Below are 18,499 nucleotides of genomic sequence, written 5' to 3'. Positions count from 1 at the left end.
AGTATAAGTTGACTGATCACAGTCTAGAATGCCCGTCCGCTCCCAACAGTTCACAACTGTGGACTGCGCTACAGAGCTTGAATTCCCTCTGTCTTCTTATAATATTATTTTGTAGAAATGATCGAAATTGCCCCGTTGCAAAGTTGGAGGGAAATCAGTAGTACTAGTAGGTACTAGTGGTCGCTCGGTATTGTCACCCTGAACTACTAGTAGTGTGTTCAGATCTTTTTATCCAATTAAGTCACAGAAAACCGCTACCAGCATAAACCAATTTGACATGGCGTGTCAGACATTCAAATATTCTTCGAATTACAGTACTTCGAACGAATTACAGGAGCATTAATAAATGAATGAGTTTTTATCAATTCGATTTTACTAGTGCCTCGAAGAATCGTCATGAAATTTCTCAAGTGGAAATAATCCAATCCTTCAACTTTTAAATAGGTCGTTGTTGTTGTCAAACTGGACAGAGAGGTGGTCTGTGCAATGGCATCGTTATCCTCGCAAGATGAGACAAAAGTTGACGTCGCCAAGCGGGAACTCACGTAGCGCAGTGCTTGAGGTGACCAAGTTAGATGTTTTGTCGCAGAGCCCATCCGTCGACAAACTTCTGACGGCCACCAGATGCGCTTGTCCTCTTTTGTGAGTTTCTCTCACGATTTATGTGAAAAGATGTGCTAGTCACGCAAGGCGAGCTTTCAAACTGGGACAAGTGTCCTATTCGCACTGCAGCTGCTCGCCGCAGTGCACCAGGGCGTTGCCCCAGCAGGACACCGGAAGGAATTCATGACGGGACGCGCGGCCACAACACAGGCTCGATGCCCAGTGTGGGCCACTCGCCTGTCAAGAAAGTGAGCGACCTCCTCGGCTCTCATTTGCTCTCTATGAGGAGAGCAATTTTATATGGATTACATTATGCGAGCGAGTTGAGGTCGTCGAAATCTCCATTTCACACGCCAGGCGTTAGTACATCATTGTAATTGCAAGTTCAATAAAATTATCGTGATTTTGCCCATTGGGAATAATGTTTCCAAGGTGTTTTAATAAAATGATGTCATGTTTCGTCGAGACATGACCAGCACTTGATTAAATTCGCGGGAGCGATCGGCGCAATTCCAACAACACCCTCGAAGACGATGAGGCCTCGCCACGGCGCAACACTCATGCTTGTCCTTGCGTTGGTGACGTCGCGCGCCGCCGTATTAGCAGAAAACTCCACCATCCTGCCACCGGAGACTTCGACGCCTGAGGTCACGACTGCGCCACCCACACCGACATCCGCCGCACCATCACCACCTATTCCGACAACTACTCCTGCACCGCTGACAACTCCACCACCAAACACTTCATCTCCTTCTACCTCGGAAGCTCCCAAAACGACCGCGCCAATTGTCACCACATCCGCTGTATCGACCACTGTCGCGCCATCAACAGCATCTCCGACACCCACCGACTCGTCGTCGGAGGTTAACACAACCGTGTCTCCCCGAAACACATCCACAAGTGCTCCCAAACCCACCACAGTCACTTCCCCCGACGAATCCACACCATCGCAAACTCCATCTTCGTCGTCAGTGAGTGAGGAAACTGCTTCTGTCTCTCGCAAACCTTTGACCCCGAACTCTACGACACCACCTCCCACGAAATCCGCGACGACTTCTGAGGCGACAGACTCGTCAAACACAACAACTCTCATTGTTGCTATCATCGGCGGCGTCGCAGGTGTAATGCTTGTCGCGATCGCGTTTATCCTGTTGCGTCGTCGGCGATCTACCTACGACGACGACGATGTCTTGTCGCCGCCCAACAAGAGCACTCGACCGACGCAACAAGAACAGCTCTTCCTCGCCCTAGGTGCTTCGGCGCCTTCTACCCAGCAGCAGCCCTCGTCGTCGACGTCGCCGCCAGTGTTTTCGCCCGTTGGGTCGCGCCTCAGTCAATCAAACCCGTACTTCCAGCAATCGCGCGTCTCCCCGCCCAAGTACCCCTCCGACGGGTTTGTCTCGAATGCCCAACGGTTGTCGTCACCGCCGTTCCACGCGGCCGCCGCCGCCCAAGGCTATCATTTTGACTCGGAAAGTATCTGCGATAGCGCTGCCTCTGGCAACTCGCACAATTTGTGGGTGAGCGCGATGGAGTCGAATCGCACGGACAGTGCCGTCAATCATGAGCCTGTTGCTCACCAAGACTCAACCAACAGCCTTTGGGACGACGACGATTCGAACGCGCGTGCAAGTAGCAGTTCGTACGATCGCGGCGACTCGTTCCTCAGCGGGTCCAACTTCGGTTCGTTCAACAATAACTCGGATCGCATGGGCGACGAGTCCCCATTTGAGTATGGCACCCCCGCGCCGCCGGCGTTGTCGAGAAACAACTCGATCACGCTTTAAAGGCATGTCCTGATGTGGACGAGGGAGGAAAAGCATATTGTGACCCAAACATGTTCATTTGTCGTGCTTTGGCCTGTACATTGAGAAAAATGTGAATTGGGAAGGAGTACCTGTGAAGAATGCAGTAAGACCAGAGCAACGGCGATGGTGCAAGTGCGCAAAAGGTCATGCATAGAATACGTCATATATTTCGTTCAGCCAGGATGGACGCGGCTCTACGGCGATATGGTGCCAACCAGGTGTGTAACTGTTGGCCACCATCGCAACTGTCGCGTCTGTCATCGCCGGTACAATGCTCGTTTCCCACTTATGCCGCCTTCTGGTACGCCTTCTCTTCCAGGTTCTTAAGGTACTACACACGCAACGATTCACGTTAGCCAGGACGAGATGGCGGTTCATGAATGTCGTACCAAAGCGCCTTCTCGGCGGGCGTTCCATTCGGACAGAGGACCCGTGACCACGGACACGAACGTGATGATACCGCCACCGGCGACCAACAACTTGGTGAACGACTTCATTTGATGCACTGATTGTGAAAATGCGCGGCAGCCAGTGGTCGAGTCTTCTATCGAGGTTATCGTTCCTAATTCTCCACAATTTTGTCATTATCCATTAAAATGCAAGATATTTTTTCGACATTTTTTGCAGCCGGTCGTGGAATCATTGTGCATTCTCTGTCGAACTCTACGATATATTCATGGAAAAATGAATTATGGTATTAACACTTTGTTGTTCTTTTATCAAGCGCAATTTGGTGGCGTTTCATTGGTTGGAATTCCGTTAGTTTTCAACTAGAAAGCATCATGATGTTGTCGCGCTTCCGACATCGTGGAGTGCCGCTCCTCGGCCGTCCGCGGTCGTCCGTCTTTTCGTCCCAGGCAATCTCGCGATATGCAACGACAGCAACATCGCTGTTGCGTGTTCTCTTCTTTGGTACCGACAACATCTCACTGGCAACGCTCAAGCTGTTGCATGCAAACATGTACGTCGAATTGTCGAGAAGAGCCAATCTCTTACAACTCTTCGTACATTCATGCACGTAGGATTGGGCAATCGAAGACTCCCCTTATCGAGGACATTGAGGTACGTTCTCGACGAGATTTGACCTTCCTCATGCACCGCAACGAACGACTCGATCCGGCAGATCATCTGTCCTCCAGACAAACGTATGGGCAAGGCGCGCAACAAGGCGCCAGTTCCAGTCAAGCAGTTTGCGCTGGAGCATAACCTACAGGTGCATCATATTCCAGACAACGTGTACGTCCTCCGACGGCTGGCTGTGTCAACGATGTTGACGGTGGTGTGGTAGTAAATCACTCAAGGACTGGGACATGCCAGCCACGAACGGGAGCTTCGACATCGGCGTCGTGGTGTCGTTTGGTTACTTTATCGTATGCTCCGCTCGTTGTCGCTAATCTCACACGACGTCGGTAGCATCCGCACATGCTGGCCAACGTGCGGCACGGGGCCATTAACATGCATCCGTCGCTCTTGCCCAAGGTATACCATCCCTCGAGGAATCCTTCGACCTTTCTTGACGTCGTTGTAGTACCGAGGACCGGCGCCGATTCCCCGAGCTCTCTTGCACGGAGACACCAAAACGGGCATTTCTGTAATCGAGATCGATCCATTGTACATGCCTTTCCCACGATTTCCGCTGCCTCCCTGTGACGTCGTCACTCACTGTACCGTGAACCCTGTCATGCAGGGCGTTTGATGTGGGCCGCATCCTCCTTCAGAAGGAACTGCCGATCCCACCGACGTCGACCTACCTCAGGTCAGCGATATCAATGTCGTGGAATCTCGCTTCACACGTTGTCCGCAGCCTTTCGACGTTCTTGGCGGAGGAAGGGGCCAAGTGCGTTGTCGAGGTCCTGCGGGATGTAGACAACAAAAAGAAACGTGCTATCGTTCAAGTAAGTTGATCTGGTGGCCATCCGTTATGCAATGAATGGTCGCCGACGATGGCGCTCCTCAATCTCATGCAACCCGGTCTAGGACGACGCAGTCGCGACCAAAGCGCCGAAAATGAAGCGGGAGGTGTGTACACATTCGATCGGGCTTGACACAGCGCATGAGTGGGTTTGTCTAGCACGGCATCGTGACATGGAACGAGCCCCGCGACGAGCTCTACAACGTAGCCACGCTCTTCTCCACTCGGTGCCTTCCCATGGTGACCTCTTGTATGGTAGATGTGGCGCGCGGTCGGCGAAACCTTTGGCATTGTGTGCGCGTTCGCTTCCAAGTCGATCAAGCTCATTGAGATGCACGTTCCATCGCCCAGCGCCGTCGCCACCATGGAAGCAACGCTGGCGTCGTGGCCGTCGCCGCCGTGCCTTCTCGAAGGCGGGTCGTTCTTCTTCGACAAGTCCTCGAAAGCGCTGTGGGTTCGCACGCCAGACAACGCGTGGCTGGTCGTGACGCACCTGCAACCTGCCGACCGCAAAGTCGGCACAGCAGTAGATTTCGCCAACGGGCATCGCCTCCACCCACGGACGATGTATAAGCTCGACAGGGCCGTGACCATTGAGTAAACATGTCATCACGTCCCCCGGCGGCGAACTTCCATGGACCATCTTGCTCACGTCGACTGGAAGCATGCGCCGCTCCTTCTGACACGTGAGAACAACTCGAGCTCACTTGGGCCACCAAACACGCCGTTCACGCCGTGGAATTTGGTCATGCAGTGGGACCACCACCAAAATCTCTCCGTTTCGAGATGACATGTCAAGGCTGCTAGTCCATCGTGCCCCTGGCAATTCGATCGAGTTGCGTATCCGTTGGGGCTTCGACATGTCTCGAAAGCGATGGCGTGACTAGCTGCCGATCCGCCATCTAGCCAGGAAACCCTTCACTGCCCGCGAAGTCGTCGGAGGCAAATACCCCCGTCCATCTCAAAGTCGTCGTGGTTGCTTTACCCCCACACGTAGAGGCCGAGGCGACAATGGCACTGGATCATGCATGCGCATTCGACCATTCAATGGGGTCACCACCGGCGCCCCCTTCGACCTGGCATGTGTGCTGGGCACGTGCGGGGTCAAGGCATGTATTACATGATAGCACACGACGCGGGGGGGTCGCGGTCTGGGAGTCGCTCCAAGTCTCGAGCTTGGATGTATCCGATGCCAAACGAAAACTGCACAATGAACACGCCCGTTCGAGTCGGGTGGTACGTCAGGACAACCCCCTTGCCGTACGGAGTCTTGACGACCTCGCCCATGGCAGCTTGCACGACTTCGCCGACGCTTCCCGCTACCAGGAACGCTTGCATGCCCGTTTTGAACATCACGATGTGGACGTTGTCCGTGGGTCGAACGGCGGTGAGGATCCCCGGGCCCCACAATGTTCTCACGGGCTTGCCAAGCTTTGGGTGGACCGCCGGTGGGTTCACCGGCAACATGGCTGTGGCCGCGTCGTGGGGCTTCGATTCAAACCACATGGTCGACCGCCGCAGCCGTGAAAGCAGCCCCAAACTCGGCTTGACCTCGAGTTCCTCGACAAGCGCATCCGCCTGGACAAATACCTTGGACTGGTGTAAACTTGCCGCCGACAGTGTGACCCCCACAACGCCGCGCTCGTTTGTCTCGACCGCGACTACGCCAGGTCCAAATGGCGTTTGGACTCTGGTTTGAACATTCCACCGGCGCGGGGTCGGCTGCTGCACGGGGGCGACTTTCGAGGCATGGATGAATCCGACCATCCCATGCCGGTTCTGGACAAACTCGACTTCGTAGATCGAGTCTTTGGACCGGAAGCGGCGCACACGACCGTACCCAAACGGCGCAGCCACGACCAACGATTGCACTGGCAACGGATGGTGGTCCGGGTGCGGCGTCGAGAGCAGGGACACGTGGGCTTGCTGCACTGCCACTTTGGCAGAGGCCAGCGCCGTGTCGACCAAGTGCACCTCGTACACGGGAGCTTTGAACGCCACAACCACAGCAACACCAAACGGCGTAAGCACGCGCGAATGTGTTGGAAACGGTGCGGTCGTCGCTTCAAGCGCCATCAGTTCCGGCGAGTCGATGCCGAGCACCGGTGACGACAGCGTCGGACCTTGCGACGGCGACGTCATGAACCCGACCTTGAGTTTCTTGGCAATGTACCCAATCGACGACCGGACGAAACTGCGGCTGGAACTCGATGGAGACGGCGTGTTGTCCTGCGGCACCACGAGGGCTCGGACATGGTCGCGCTGGCAATGCGCTTTTCTATTCAACGTGGAAAGCTGAATGACGTAGATGTGGTCGGGACGGTAGGCAAGCACAACACCAGGGCCAAACGGCGTCGACACGGCCGTCCGCAGCGGCACAACCCCTTGCGACAGCAGGAGTGGGTCCATGCTCGACACCATGCTTGTGCGGACGTACGATGCGGGGTTGTGCGAGTGCTGGATCGATATCGCGACCGTCGCCAGCGAGAAATCGTTGAGCGGGCGCTTCGCGTTGGAGAGACTGTCTTCGGGGAGGTACACTTTGGTGTGGCCGGACCGACTCCACCACTCGATCAAGTCGACCGAGTAAATGCCCGTGACCGCGTTGTACGCGACGAGCATGCCGTTGCCAAACGGCGTCTCCATGCACGTTCCAACATCGTACTTTTGTGGTTTCCCGATGAGTGGCACCGACTGTTCCTGGAGGATCTCGTTGGCGAGCGCAAAGTCTGCATTTAACTTGATCCGATTGAGTTCGCGGCGGTCGGCGTCGTGGGGCTTCCATTGCATGGCCAAGAACGTCGCCGACGCCTCTTCCGCGACCTGGTGGAGCCCGCGCTTGGATATCTGGTGCATGCGGTAGGCGCGGACCGCCGCCCCAACGTACGTCTCAAAGAAGAAGATGTTCTGGCGCTTATACGTGTCCTTGTCGACGAATCCGTGGGTCGACTCGAGCGGCTGGACCAAATGAAAGTACCCTGCTTCCAGGACCGACGGGCCGTACGTGTCGGCGATGAGCTGGGCGGCACGGACGTCGCCTTGGCCATTGTCCCCGATGAAAATGTGCTTGTACTCGGGGTAGATGGCATAGTACTCGCGAAAGTTTTCAAATTTCTTGAGCGCCATCGGCTCCAAGTCGCCCTTCACGACGAACGCCGTGCCGCTTGCAACGCTGCCGGCCAGCATCGACGGCAAGCAGTGCAAGCCCCGCGTCGAGTGCAGCCGGTCAAATTTCTTAATCGACTTCTTCTCCGACAAGTCCTTGTACACGTGCGGCCGGGCCGAAATGAACGTGAGGTTGCCCAGCCGACCTGGCTCCCACGTCGACGACGGAGCGTTCGGACCTAGGTCGAGCTCGCGATAGAATGCCAGGACGCCGGGGTACACTGTGTGGCGAGGGTACGATCGATCGACGCCCGCAGGCCACATGCCCCCGGACGACTCGAGCGTATCGTCTACATCGCTCAGCACCTTGCGCCACTCTAGCTGCTTGCGCTTCCCGCCAATGTTCTTGGTGCTGATCTGCATGTGTGCGAGCTGAAAGCGGGCTTGCCGCTGAATGTGGTTCAGCACCGCCGCTACGCACGCATGGTGAGAATTCACAAGGGACGAGATGCGGCACTCGTGGCCTCGAAGCTTTCGTGGCGACCGCTCTCGACGATGGCCACCTACTTCGGACGGAGTCGCTACGGATGTCATGGTAGACCAGTTGATGCATCGTGTGGATCGTGCCTTTCGAGTCGGTCGTGGATTTGAGCTATCGGGATGGTTGTCAGACCAAGTTGAGACAGCATTGGATACGTACGATGGACAAGTCGTCGCCCGTGGTGCGGAGGAGAATGTTCTTGGCCCATAATTCGCCCTTTGCGTGGGCGGAGAGCTTCATCAGCATCAGCGCATCCAGCACGATCGCGCGCGAGTTGACCGTAAGCTCCATCACGCGGGTTTCGCACAAGAGTTGGCAGATGTGGGTCCGGCACGGGTCCTTCACCTTGTAAAACAGGAGCGCCAGTTGAATGTGCCCCAAGATATAATTTAATTCGGTCTTCTCGGCTTTCATGAGAATGTCTAGCACGCGTTGCTCCTATCGACATGGCCGTCTCGTCAGCGCGACATCCGCGGCGGCGTTGGACCGCCTACCTGTCCTTTGACTGCATCGCCGTTCACAATCAAGTTGATGGTCGATGGGAGATAAATAGGGTCGACGGACGCCACGCACTGGGCAATGATGCTCGTTTTGGTGTGCGCCAGGTTGATGTCCTTGGTCGCGAGTGGCAGCTGGGAACGTGTTATTCGTCCTTGGTTCGCAAGTTGTTCGCGATGGATGTGCCGGTCCAAGAACTGGACAGCGAGGGTGAATGCAATGACGAGGACGCATCCCAACGACGTGCTGTACCGCCCGATCGCAAACGGCGAGTCCTTGCTGTAGAACAGTGCCGTGCTGAACAGGAACGCCATGACGGTCCAAAATCGGTTCTCAAACTCCTGTGCGTGGTGCCAGGCCTTCGATTCAAAGCCCAGATAGAGTCCAATCACGTACAGGATGCCGACGCAGCACGCACACAGCACGGGCGCGAACGAGAAGAACGCGAGGAAGACGAATGCCACCACCATGGTCAAGAGCAGTGCCAACACGAGCACGATGATGCCCATGTTAAACTTCCGCAACTTGGCAGGTGCAGCCATGATGGATGGGAGACGACCTAACGAGACACACAGATGACAGCGACGAGGTCGTTGTGACGGCGGACACACGGAGGGACGAAGCCGGAACGAATGCCGCCGACGCCGCACCGCCGTTGTTGATGAATGGAAAAAACGTTCACCGGCACATGCCCAAAGAATCACTCGAAGTTTGTATGCGCCTGCATCTTTATTCGGTGCTGTGATGGTCGTGGTGCATCAAAGTAGTCAAAAATGTATTTAATCACTTGGTCTTTGTATACTGTGCAACATTGAAATATCGTACGCGGGTAGGGTTGAATCTTGACTTGCCCAATCACAACCATGTCCTGTGGCATCGAATAACCCACGTAATCCTCAAAACATCGAACGACACAGTATATATGGAGAAACAGGTTTTGTGCCATAGTACACAAGCAATCTTGTCCGGATACGAAATAAATATTCATTTACAGAGGTATTGCACTCGATTTGCCCTCCGTGATGTCACGATTCGTATGCATTCACGACGTCGTGGTGTGTCGCATGGCGATGCGCGGCGCCGTTGGGTGAGCATCCAGATGCGTCCGCCGCACGGAGACGCGAACACCGTCACGGTGTTCGGTGGTCGCGCGATGGACGGCCGACATGAACGCAGGCTAGGATCAATCGAAGCATCGACGTTGTCGTGGGCGTGTTACTCGATGTCTTGGAAGAAGTTCCAAATGCAGATGCAGCAGTCGTCGCCGACCGACACGAGTTGCCGCTCGTCGGGACTCCATGTGACTTGTTGGATGCCGCCCGAGTGACCAAGCGCACACGCCACGAGCACGTCACGTTGGATATCAAACACTTTGACGTGGCAGTCTTCGCCACCCGTCACGAGATACCGACCTGTGCACAACGAACGATGACGGTCGCCAACGAGGGATGTGTACCTGAAGGAGACACTTGCAGCGATGCGATTCCCATGCGATTCGGGTCCGACATCAACTTGACGTGTTCGGTCACGTCGCAGTCCCAAAACAACACGCGACCGTCCGCACCCCCTGTCACGATCTCGTTCTCGCTGTCCAGTCGCTGGCTCATCGTGAGGAACGCGCCCTCGCGTACTTGGTGCACCATCACACGCCGTTCGGCCTTGACGTCGTAGATGAAGAGCGCGCGGTCCAACCCGCACGAATGGATCCAATGCGGCTTGACTATGTCCACCAGCACCTGCGTTACGCCGCGCTTATGTTCGTGAAACTGCAGGAGCAGCTCTCTCGTCGCCAGTGACCACACGTTCACGCCGCCATCGCTTGCGCCGCTGACCACGATCTTGGCGGTCGCTGCCACCGACGACACATCCCCCCGGTGCGCGCCCGAGATGTGCCACATTTTAGCCTGTCGCACAGTTAGTTATCGCGGCATTGCTACCAAACTTACCCCCGTGGCTTCGTCGTAGCACCGAAGCCAGCCATCGCTCCACCCGCTGACAATCCAAACCGAACCAGGTTGGACCGGCGACGGCGCATAGCACACGCTTCTTCCAGCGGCATTGTCCGCCGCCATGCACCGCACCGTGTACGTGGAAAGGTCCCACACCTTGAGCGTTCCATCCTTGGCCAAGCTCACGAACGAGTCGCTACGTCCATTCCCAAACGCGACGGCTGTGACGGGAGCGAGATGGCTCGTGGCCAGTTCTCGTACTCGCAGGTCCGCTGTCGACACTTGGTACAGTTTGCCAGCAGTCGTGCCAGCGACGAGGGCACCGCCATCGCACGTGACAGCGAGGCCGACGATTCCTCCGAGGAGCTGGACATGGCCAACGAGATTCCAGTCCACTTGGGCGCCGACAAGTTTTTTTAGCCCTCCGTCGCCCGCTCCGACAAAGATGAAGCCAGATGTGGAGTCGCATACGATGCTGTGGACGCCGTTGGTCGAGATGGGGATCGTGCTCTTGAAGACGCGTGCGTCCGTGTTGAACACCACGAGCTCCCCTGCGATCGTGCCTGCCAGGAGCACGTCTTTGTTTTGAGTCATTGTCGCCGTCAGGTAGTCGCGGACGAGGCCCGTCGACGGCATCGCGCAGGGAAAGCTCTCGAGTTTGTACTGCATGCATGCTATGTCGTACGACAGGTCGTTCACGACGAGCTGGCTCGAGCAGGCAAACGTCAACGTGTACTTTGGCCGCCGGCTCTTCTCTTCCACGCGGCCCCAGTTTACGATGGCGACGGGGGACGGAAACGACTTGGTGAAGATCACTTCTGACGTCTACGAAACGAGCGTGTTGAGGCTGTGGACGACGTGGATGGCAGCACGCACCCGCATATCCCACAGAATGACGCGGCCGTCCGCGCCGGACGCGACGAGGAAATGATCGTCGGGCGAAAATGCAATCTTCATAATCTTGCATTGGAACCCTTGGAGTTGATACAGCTCTGTTCTCGAATTCAATTCCCACACAACGATCGTGGCGCCCTGCGTCGTTCGTGGTGAGATCTGACGGACGATATTCCGGATCAAGTACGTTTCGCTTGGTGGACGGCAACTGGCCCGATGCGAGGAGCAATCCAGACCGTGATATCGCCATGGACGTGATCTCTTCGTCGTGACCGCGCAAGAATTCTTGTGCGTGTGGGTCCGACAGACGCGCCACAACGATCGCCGCACCCATGCTAACCAATACACACACACACTCAGACCTCAGCCTGAACACAACCCAACTACCTTGTAAGATACATATCGGGATCCCGTGGATGAGTGTGCACGGTGTCCTTGCCGCGGCCGGTGTACCCCACGACATGCTCAAGCTCCAGCGTCGCCATCGCACGACCTTTCAAAAACTTGGATGAGGCGATTCCGGTTACAAGATCCTCGTTATCCGGACAAGACCATTGCAACATGGTGGTCGTCGCAAGGACGTGGGGTCGCCATCGTCATGGCGGACGCATCTTGCCGTTCAGGGCAAAGGCAACGAACGCTTCGTCGCGCATTATGACGATGTCAGCTCAACGAGGCCTCTTTGGGTTGCAGGGCTTGGTCCGTCCCGACGACTTTGCCGCCTTGGGCGCCAATGCGATCCGCCAGATCGGGCGATTGAAGCACCGCATTTTGACGACACCGCCTGGTTTATCCACGATCCAAGACCTGGATGCGATTTCGAACGAAGTATGCACCGTGATCGATGCGGCCGAGCTCTGTCGCAATGTCCACCCTGATGCGTACGATGACATGTGTCACGCCCAATGTGATGATCGTGTCGATGCAGAAACTTCCGAGCGGCGGCATCCCAGTCGTTTATCAAGCTCTCCACGCTGATTCAAGAACTAAACACCGACACCGACATGTACCAGCGCTTGCGAGACGTCACTGTCGACGAGTCGCTCATGGCCACATTCACAGGTCGATCGCTTGTTCCATGACCGACTAGATCGTGACGCCACCAGCGTAGAGGAACAGCGGCGAGTCGCGCTGCTTCTTCGGGCTGAATTTGAGCGCGATGGTATTCATTTGAACCAAGAGGGTCGAGCCCGAGTCATTTCGTTGCAGAACGACATCACACGGTGCGTAAAGCGGTCTGTGCATGCGAGTGCCGAAAGCTAATGCTGCGGACGCAGCCTCAGCTCAGAGTTCCAACACAATATCACAAACGTGCGCGAGTACATCGAGGTGCAGTCGAGTCAGTCGCTCCACTTGCCGTTCAACGTCGTCGTTTTCGTCGCAGGTGCCGCGCAGTGCCTTGACGAACCTCCCTGCGACTTACATGCGGCATTGCTCGGTCCACGGGCTGTCTGCCATGGTGCCAACGGATTCGCATGTCATGCACGCCATCATGAAATGGATTCCAGACCCCGCCGTTCGCAAGCAAATGTACATCGCCGGGAATACGTGCGCTGCCGTGAACCTCCAAGTGTGTCGTGGCAGACTTGTGCCGCACTTCTTTCACTGTTTTCAACAACGAAATCGTAGGTGCTAGACGACTTGATCCAAGCGCGGCATGCAGTGGCGACTGCGCTAGGTTTTCCCACATATGCTCACTTGGCGACGAGGTGCGCTTTCAAATCATGCGATCGCTGGAATGATGCTGCGTTCGCAGTGACAAGATGGCCGAGAGTCCGGAGAAAGTCGCGGCCTTCCTTCAGTCCATCGCGGCCAACCTCATGACCAAGGCCCAGGCGGAGCGCCACCTTCTGGCAACGGCCAAGCTCCACGACGAACATGGACGACGCGATGCTGTGCTGAATCAGCTTCGCACGCTGTTTGGGCAAACGACCCCACGTCCCGCAGTCGCCACAACCGTCGTTGAGAGTTGGGACGTCCCGTACTACATGGGAATGTTGAAAGCCCGGCACCATCACTTGGACTCGCGCGTGATCTCGTCGTATTTCCCCGTGGAAAAGTGCGTGGACGGATTGCGACTGCTCTGTAACGAGTTGTTTGGCATCGAGCTCAAAGACACGCCGATGGACGAGCACGAGTCGTGGCACCCCGACGTGCGCAAGTTGGTCGTGTCCAAAGCGAGTCGCGTCCTGGGGGTCCTCTACCTCGACTTGTACCCCCGGCAGAGCAAGTACAACCACTTTGCCCACTTTACCGTTCGATGCGGCAAGCAACTTGCGACTCACTACCAAACGCCGGTCGTTGCGCTTGTTTGCAACTTTCAGCAGCCGACGCCAGACATGCCGCCGCTCCTCACGTGAGCCCTTGATCACCCAGACACAATGCATGCTCACGTGACGACCATAGGCATGGCGAGGTCGAGACGCTCTTCCACGAGTTTGGCCATGCGCTCCACTCCGTGCTGTCCCAAACCGAGATGCAGCACGTAAGCGGCACCCGCGGCCAGCTCGATTTTGTAGAGATGCCGTCCCACCTATTCGAGTACTTTGCGTGGGACCCGCGGGTCGTCGAGACCTTTGCAAAGCACTACGACACGAACGCGCCGATCCCAAGGACAATGCTAGACAACTTGAGGGCATCCAAGCACATGTTTAGCGCCATGGACACGCAGGTTGTTTCGAGGCCGCGGCCGACAGTGACTGACTCGATGGATGTTGTGTAGACCCAATGCCTCTATTCGATGCTGGATCTGACGCTGTTTGGGACGCAGCCACTGCCGTTTTCGCCCCCCACGACGACGCAAGCACTGCAAACGTTACAGAACCAACACACCCTCGTTCCGTTTCCGACCGGGACGCACTGGCACACTCGATTTGGCCACCTGGTACAGCATTCACGGTACAATCAAGGTGACAGTTGTGGTAGGTCAATTACGGCGCCGGGTATTACAGCTACCTGTACGCGCGCGTGTTTGCCGCCGACGTGTGGCAGCACTGCTTCGCTGCGGATCCGTGGAACCCCAAGGCCGGTCAAGTGTTGTACGAAGAAGTGCTGCGCCACGGCGGGGCAAAGAAACCCATGGACATGCTCGTGAATGTGCTCGGCCGTGAGCCCACGATCGACAGCTTCGTCAAGGAACTCGGCGTCTTGGACGACTGACCGCGGCAATTAACTGCAATGGAATCGAAGTTATCCGGTCGTTGACTTTTTATCCGGAATTCACTCTGTTCGAACGCACAACACCTGCGATGCTGCGTGCCACTCGATTGCTGCGGTCGCCGACGTGGACTGCGCTACCCGTTCGTGCGCGGTGCTTGGTACAGCTAGATATGCTTGCAGAGGCGTTATGAGATGGATAGAGTGTGTACACGACCAAGCAAGTCGGTGCAAAGGACACGGTCGACAGTCGTCTCGTGTACGTGAACGCATCGACTGAGGCAGTGATGTCTCCATGGCATGACATTCCATTGCGTCCACATGGAGAAAACCGCTCAAACGTGTTCAACTTTGTCAACGAGATCTCGAAAGGGTACAAGTGAACGCCACGTTGAATCATCCTGCTCACGTCGTCGAATTCCATCCAGGACACGAGCCAAGATGGAGATTGCTGGCGAAGAAGCCCACAATCCCATCAAACAAGACGTGAAGAAGGGAAACCTGCGGTGCGCACGCTCATCATGCTGTCAGTCGCGCAACTGATTCTTGGTCCATTGGATAGCTTTTACCATTTTGACTCGCTTGTGAACTACGGGTGCATCCCTCAGACTTGGGAAGACCCTGCGCACATCGACCCAGCGACCCAGCACGGAGGTATGTTGCTTCAAGAAATAAGCTTCTTCATCCCTTCACCTTGTGTCTAGGCGACAACGATCCCATCGACGTGTGCGAGATTGGATCTCGCGTGGCTTCCGTTGGCGATGTGTACCCAGTCAAGGTTCTTGGCGTGCTGGGGATGATTGACGATGGCGAGACGGACTGGAAGGTGATCGCGATTGCCACAGACGACCCGCTTGCGGCCCAGCTCCACGGTGCGCTGGGGATGCCTCAACTGCCACCACACGCATGCATGTCGTCGTAGATTTGGACGATCTCCAAAAGCATGCACCGGCCACCGTCGCCGCCATTCGCGACTGGTTCCGCGACTACAAAATTCCGGACGGCAAACCCCCGAGTGCATTTGCATTTGACGGCCACGCCAAGCCTCGCGTACGACGCGAAGGGCCATCTCGTTGTAACCATGCGTCTGTAGGATTTCGCCATCCAAGTCATCGAGCAGACCCATGCGTCTTGGAAGCAGCTCGTCCACGAGACCAGTCACACCAAACTGTGGACGGGTACCAAGTAATCGGAAATACGCAGCGCCCACGTCATCCGTGAAGGCGGTGTCCATGCACGGCTGACGTCGCCACAGCCGTCGCAACTAGCTCGACCGCGCCGCCGCCGACGCGCCGCGTTGTTGCGGTGACGCCCTCCAGCTTGGTTGTGGTGTACCCTTGAATAATATCCAGTGTCCTGTACCGACCTCCTTTCATGGAACAGGTTTCCGGTTGTGTAGGATTAATCTCGACAAAAATATTTGTGGCATCGACAAATATTTTTTTGAGACAATTATTTCACCGTGGTGAGGTTTTGGTGTCCAGCCGTTAATTAGTGTGGATCTTCTTCCTCGCTCGAAGGCTTTAACTGGTGGTGGCCATCTCACTGCATTTTGACATCATGACTGGCCGATCGCTCGAGAAGAAGCTGCAGTACCTCAAGGAGGAAGCAGCAGACCTCGCAGAGTACTTGTCGGACGAAGAAAACGACCACAAGAACGACGACGCTGCCAATGCTGCTGCGATTGAGGCTGCTGTCAACGACTACTCGAATTGTGTCGTTGTCGAGAAGGCGCCCCAAGTGACATCTGCCAAGTACGACAAGTTGCTGGCCGTGTTCAACAAGCTCGTGTCCCAAATCGGGCCCGTTGTTGCCATGGACATGCCGTACCTTCCTGGTGCGGCGGATCCCTTGACGGGAGGGTACCTGTTCATCGAGTTCGAAACCGAAGCCGATGCGAAGAAAGCCGTCACGACGTTGCACAACTTTGCCCTCGACAAGAAGCACACGCTGCAAGCTTACTTGTACCAAGATATTCAGAAGCACGCCAATGTGTCGGACACGTACGTCCCGCCGACCCGTCCAGAATTTGTGCCGCGCCCGAACTTGAACACGTGGCTGGCGGACCCGACATCGCGCGACATGTTTGTCTTGCGCCACGGCTCAGAAACCGAGCTGTACTGGAGCGATCAAGGCCGCCCGGAACTCTTGTACGATGGCGCGCGCGAAAAGGTCAATGGCAAGCAATGGTGCTCGCAGTACGTGGCGTGGAGTCCCCTCGGAACGTACCTTGCCACCTTTCATCCCCAAGGTCTGGCGCTCTGGGGTGGGGACTCGTGGGAAAAGACTGCCCGTTTTGCTCACCGTCAAGTCAACGTGGCGCTCTTTTCGCCGCAAGAGAACTACCTCATCACGTCAAACGGCCTCGAGGGTGACAACGGGATCATGGTGTGGGATGTCGCGACCGGCAAGCTGCTCCGTGGGTTCCCCTTGGGTGCCAAGGGCCCGAACGCGCCGCTGGACACTCCATTCAAGTGGAGTCCAGATGACAAGTACGTTGCTCGCCGCGGGAAGGATGCTATTTCGATCTACGAGTTGCCGTCGATGAAGCTCCTCGACAAGAAGTCGCTCAAGGCCGACGGTGTTGAGGACTTTTTCTGGAGCCCCGCTGGCAAGAGCACGCTCGCGTACTGGGCGCCAGAAGCGTCCAACTCGCCGGCCCGCGTCTCGCTCGTCGAGATCCCATCGCGCCGCGAAATCCGCCAAAAGAACTTGTTCAACGTGGCCGACTGCCATATCCAGTGGCACCCGAGCGGCCAGTTTCTCAGTGTCAAGGTCACGCGCCACTCCAAGTCGAAGAAGACGGTATTTACCAACTTTGAAATCTTCCGCACCCACGAAGCGCTCGTTCCAGTCGAGATGCTTGAAATGAAGGACGCGGTCCGAGCGTTTGCGTGGGAACCAAAAGGCTCTCGTTTTGCCATCATCCACGGCGAGGTATGGAGTCTGCGCGCGCGTGTGCCGCTCACGCTTGTCTTGTAGAACGCGACTCGCCTGAATGTGTCCTTCTACGACTGCAACGGCGGCCCCCGCAACAACGAAGTCACGTTATTGTACACAGAGACGGAGAAGGCAGTGAACGCGCTCTTTTGGTCGCCGTACGGGAACAACATCGTGCTGGCGGGCATGGGCGAACTCAACGGCACTCTCGAGTTCTGGGACGTCGACGAGCGCCAGAGCATCTCGATCCAAGAGCACTTTAAGTTTAGCCACTTGGAATGGGACCCGTCCGGTCGCGTCGTCACCACGTCCGTGTGCCAGCCCATCCACGTACGCCCCGTCCTTGCACGGCTCGTCCTGACGACGCTCTCGTAGAACTACAATGCCAAGTACACGATGGACAATGGGTACAACCTGTGGACGTTCCAGGGCAAGCTCCTGGAAGAGAAGAAGAAGGACCAGTTTTACCAGTTCTTGTGGCGGCCACGACCCAAGAGCCTCCTCTCAGATGCCGAGTACAAGGACGTGCTCAAGAACCTGAAAAAGTACGTCAAAAAGTTCACCGACCTCGACAAGAAGCGCGAGAAGGAACGGTTGGCCGCGGAAGAGGCCCAGAAGAAGGCGCTCGCCGAAGCGTTCCGGGCGCGGATTGCCGAACTCAACGAGCTTGCCAAGAGCCGCCGTGCGCAGCACATTGCGATTGTCGGGGGCTACGACAGTGACGACGAAGACAACTTTGTGGTCAAGACAACCGTCGACGACGTTATCACGAGCCAGGTCGAAGAGACTATTCCAAAGTTGTAGATGCAAATATCCACAAGTCATTATCACGTGCGTCTCTTCCATCCTGATGCGGGAACAGTCCTAGCCAGTATGCAACGAACTACCTTCCAATGACACGTCCATTCACGAACGTCGAGGAATGGCGGCGTCAACTCAATCGAGGATCAGCCGTCGACAAATCAGCTCACAATGGAACAACGCACCGGCTGGGACTGTCGACGCTATCTACTCGCTCTGCTGCAACAAAACCAACACAACGAAGTACCTCATGCACACACAATATTTACCGAAGTCACACTTCAAAGAACGA

General features: G+C 56.2%; 9 protein-coding genes across 17 annotated transcripts in view; 5 read left to right on the top strand and 4 right to left on the bottom strand.

Moving 5' to 3' along the window:
• Nucleotides 1-1,093: 1,093 nt before the first annotated feature.
• On the top strand, nucleotides 1,094-2,555 carry H310_04149 (hypothetical protein). Its single transcript, XM_008868353.1, has one exon. It carries the CDS (start codon nucleotides 1,137-1,139, stop codon nucleotides 2,388-2,390), a length of 1,254 nt encoding a protein of 417 aa, XP_008866575.1. The 5' UTR covers nucleotides 1,094-1,136; the 3' UTR covers nucleotides 2,391-2,555.
• Nucleotides 2,556-2,697: 142 nt separating this feature from the next.
• On the bottom strand, nucleotides 2,698-2,908 carry H310_04148 (hypothetical protein; the record flags this gene model as incomplete). The annotated part of the gene is made up of 2 exons (XM_008868352.1): nucleotides 2,698-2,742; nucleotides 2,801-2,908. The coding sequence occupies 2 exons, from the start codon at nucleotides 2,906-2,908 to the stop codon at nucleotides 2,698-2,700; spliced, it is 153 nt and encodes a 50-aa protein (XP_008866574.1).
• Nucleotides 2,909-3,188: 280 nt separating this feature from the next.
• H310_04147 (methionyl-tRNA formyltransferase) lies at nucleotides 3,189-5,393 on the top strand. Of its 4 annotated transcripts, XM_008868351.1 has the most exons (11): nucleotides 3,189-3,372; nucleotides 3,434-3,473; nucleotides 3,535-3,647; nucleotides 3,700-3,781; nucleotides 3,825-3,890; nucleotides 3,940-4,022; nucleotides 4,099-4,167; nucleotides 4,216-4,306; nucleotides 4,389-4,430; nucleotides 4,483-4,527; nucleotides 4,583-5,393. In XM_008868351.1, exons 1-11 carry the CDS (start codon nucleotides 3,194-3,196, stop codon nucleotides 4,922-4,924), a joined length of 1,152 nt encoding a protein of 383 aa, XP_008866573.1. In that variant the 5' UTR covers nucleotides 3,189-3,193; the 3' UTR covers nucleotides 4,925-5,393. The 4 variants fall into 4 exon arrangements, with proteins under 4 accessions (XP_008866573.1, XP_008866570.1, XP_008866571.1 ...); XM_008868348.1 differs by having other exon boundaries at nucleotides 4,483-5,393; XM_008868349.1 differs by having other exon boundaries at nucleotides 4,389-4,527.
• Nucleotides 5,281-9,169, bottom strand: H310_04146 (hypothetical protein). Of its 3 annotated transcripts, none has more exons than XM_008868346.1 (5): nucleotides 8,720-9,162; nucleotides 8,464-8,664; nucleotides 8,129-8,407; nucleotides 7,996-8,080; nucleotides 5,281-7,901 (listed from the first exon to the last, which is right to left on the bottom strand). In XM_008868346.1, the coding sequence occupies exons 3-5, from the start codon at nucleotides 8,381-8,383 to the stop codon at nucleotides 5,440-5,442; spliced, it is 2,802 nt and encodes a 933-aa protein (XP_008866568.1). In that variant the 5' UTR covers nucleotides 8,384-8,407; nucleotides 8,464-8,664; nucleotides 8,720-9,162; the 3' UTR covers nucleotides 5,281-5,439. The 3 variants fall into 3 exon arrangements, with proteins under 3 accessions (XP_008866568.1, XP_008866569.1, XP_008866567.1); XM_008868345.1 differs by having other exon boundaries at nucleotides 5,379-7,901; nucleotides 8,464-8,808; nucleotides 8,864-9,162; XM_008868347.1 differs by having other exon boundaries at nucleotides 8,464-9,169.
• A 262-nt stretch (nucleotides 9,170-9,431) lies between these two features.
• Nucleotides 9,432-11,808, bottom strand: H310_04145 (hypothetical protein). Of its 3 annotated transcripts, XM_008868344.1 has the most exons (6): nucleotides 11,698-11,808; nucleotides 11,498-11,645; nucleotides 11,293-11,448; nucleotides 10,414-11,241; nucleotides 9,924-10,371; nucleotides 9,432-9,879 (listed from the first exon to the last, which is right to left on the bottom strand). In XM_008868344.1, the coding sequence occupies exons 1-6, from the start codon at nucleotides 11,793-11,795 to the stop codon at nucleotides 9,683-9,685; spliced, it is 1,875 nt and encodes a 624-aa protein (XP_008866566.1). In that variant the 5' UTR covers nucleotides 11,796-11,808; the 3' UTR covers nucleotides 9,432-9,682. The 3 variants fall into 3 exon arrangements, with proteins under 3 accessions (XP_008866566.1, XP_008866565.1, XP_008866564.1); XM_008868343.1 differs by having other exon boundaries at nucleotides 10,414-11,448; XM_008868342.1 differs by having other exon boundaries at nucleotides 9,432-10,371.
• A 162-nt stretch (nucleotides 11,809-11,970) lies between these two features.
• On the top strand, nucleotides 11,971-14,469 carry H310_04144 (hypothetical protein; the record flags this gene model as incomplete). Its single annotated transcript, XM_008868341.1, has 10 exons — nucleotides 11,971-12,191; nucleotides 12,239-12,372; nucleotides 12,422-12,533; nucleotides 12,588-12,639; nucleotides 12,695-12,880; nucleotides 12,940-13,019; nucleotides 13,067-13,666; nucleotides 13,717-13,981; nucleotides 14,033-14,194; nucleotides 14,236-14,469. 10 exons carry the CDS (start codon nucleotides 11,971-11,973, stop codon nucleotides 14,467-14,469), a joined length of 2,046 nt encoding a protein of 681 aa, XP_008866563.1.
• An 89-nt stretch (nucleotides 14,470-14,558) lies between these two features.
• On the top strand, nucleotides 14,559-15,655 carry H310_04143 (hypothetical protein; the record flags this gene model as incomplete). The annotated part of the gene is made up of 7 exons (XM_008868340.1): nucleotides 14,559-14,627; nucleotides 14,670-14,839; nucleotides 14,895-14,972; nucleotides 15,029-15,120; nucleotides 15,171-15,338; nucleotides 15,389-15,516; nucleotides 15,560-15,655. The coding sequence occupies 7 exons, from the start codon at nucleotides 14,559-14,561 to the stop codon at nucleotides 15,653-15,655; spliced, it is 801 nt and encodes a 266-aa protein (XP_008866562.1).
• A 244-nt stretch (nucleotides 15,656-15,899) lies between these two features.
• H310_04142 lies at nucleotides 15,900-18,475 on the top strand. 2 transcript variants are annotated; one of them, XM_008868339.1, is made up of 3 exons: nucleotides 15,900-17,403; nucleotides 17,449-17,736; nucleotides 17,782-18,475. In XM_008868339.1, the coding sequence occupies exons 1-3, from the start codon at nucleotides 16,027-16,029 to the stop codon at nucleotides 18,208-18,210; spliced, it is 2,094 nt and encodes a 697-aa protein (XP_008866561.1). In that variant the 5' UTR covers nucleotides 15,900-16,026; the 3' UTR covers nucleotides 18,211-18,475. The 2 variants fall into 2 exon arrangements, with proteins under 2 accessions (XP_008866561.1, XP_008866560.1); XM_008868338.1 differs by having other exon boundaries at nucleotides 17,449-18,475.
• Nucleotides 18,411-18,499, bottom strand: part of H310_04141 (hypothetical protein) — a gene marked incomplete at both ends in the record, with an annotated part of 6,798 nt that continues 6,709 nt past the window's right edge. Inside the window, one exon of the mRNA XM_008868337.1 lies at nucleotides 18,411-18,426. Coding sequence (XP_008866559.1) covers nucleotides 18,411-18,426 — 16 coding nt within the window. The remainder of the gene's footprint in view (nucleotides 18,427-18,499) is intronic.

The sequence above is a fragment of the Aphanomyces invadans genome (assembly GCF_000520115.1).
Source record: "Aphanomyces invadans strain NJM9701 unplaced genomic scaffold supercont1.6, whole genome shotgun sequence".
Taxonomy (NCBI): Eukaryota; Oomycota; class Saprolegniomycetes; order Saprolegniales; family Verrucalvaceae; genus Aphanomyces; species Aphanomyces invadans.
This window is presented reverse-complemented; position numbering and strand designations above follow the sequence as displayed.

What these genes read in the sequence shown, in the direction of transcription:
- H310_04145 (XM_008868344.1), bottom strand. Translation starts at nt 11,795, where the DNA reads ATGGCGACGCTGGAGCTTGAGCATGTCGTGGGGTACACCGGCCGCGGC. An exon ending in GCTACGACGAAGCCACGGGG is followed by an intron (nt 10,372 to 10,413) that starts GTAAGTTTGGTA and finishes ACTGTGCGACAG; the next exon opens with GCTAAAATGTGGCACATCTC. An exon ending in GCTGCAAGTGTCTCCTTCAG is followed by an intron (nt 9,880 to 9,923) that starts GTACACATCCCT and finishes CGTTGTGCACAG; the next exon opens with GTCGGTATCTCGTGACGGGT.
- H310_04149 (XM_008868353.1), top strand. Translation starts at nt 1,137, where the DNA reads ATGAGGCCTCGCCACGGCGCAACACTCATGCTTGTCCTTGCGTTGGTG.
- H310_04147 (XM_008868351.1), top strand. Translation starts at nt 3,194, where the DNA reads ATGATGTTGTCGCGCTTCCGACATCGTGGAGTGCCGCTCCTCGGCCGT. An exon ending in AAGCTGTTGCATGCAAACAT is followed by an intron (nt 3,373 to 3,433) that starts GTACGTCGAATT and finishes TCATGCACGTAG; the next exon opens with GATTGGGCAATCGAAGACTC. An exon ending in GTAATCGAGATCGATCCATT is followed by an intron (nt 4,023 to 4,098) that starts GTACATGCCTTT and finishes CCTGTCATGCAG; the next exon opens with GGCGTTTGATGTGGGCCGCA.
- H310_04146 (XM_008868347.1), bottom strand. Translation starts at nt 9,009, where the DNA reads ATGGCTGCACCTGCCAAGTTGCGGAAGTTTAACATGGGCATCATCGTG. An exon ending in GCGATGCAGTCAAAGGACAG is followed by an intron (nt 8,408 to 8,463) that starts GTAGGCGGTCCA and finishes CCATGTCGATAG; the next exon opens with GAGCAACGCGTGCTAGACAT. An exon ending in CCGTAGCGACTCCGTCCGAA is followed by an intron (nt 7,902 to 7,995) that starts GTAGGTGGCCAT and finishes ATGCGTGCGTAG; the next exon opens with CGGCGGTGCTGAACCACATT.
- H310_04142 (XM_008868339.1), top strand. Translation starts at nt 16,027, where the DNA reads ATGACTGGCCGATCGCTCGAGAAGAAGCTGCAGTACCTCAAGGAGGAA. An exon ending in TTGCCATCATCCACGGCGAG is followed by an intron (nt 17,404 to 17,448) that starts GTATGGAGTCTG and finishes CTTGTCTTGTAG; the next exon opens with AACGCGACTCGCCTGAATGT. An exon ending in CCGTGTGCCAGCCCATCCAC is followed by an intron (nt 17,737 to 17,781) that starts GTACGCCCCGTC and finishes ACGCTCTCGTAG; the next exon opens with AACTACAATGCCAAGTACAC.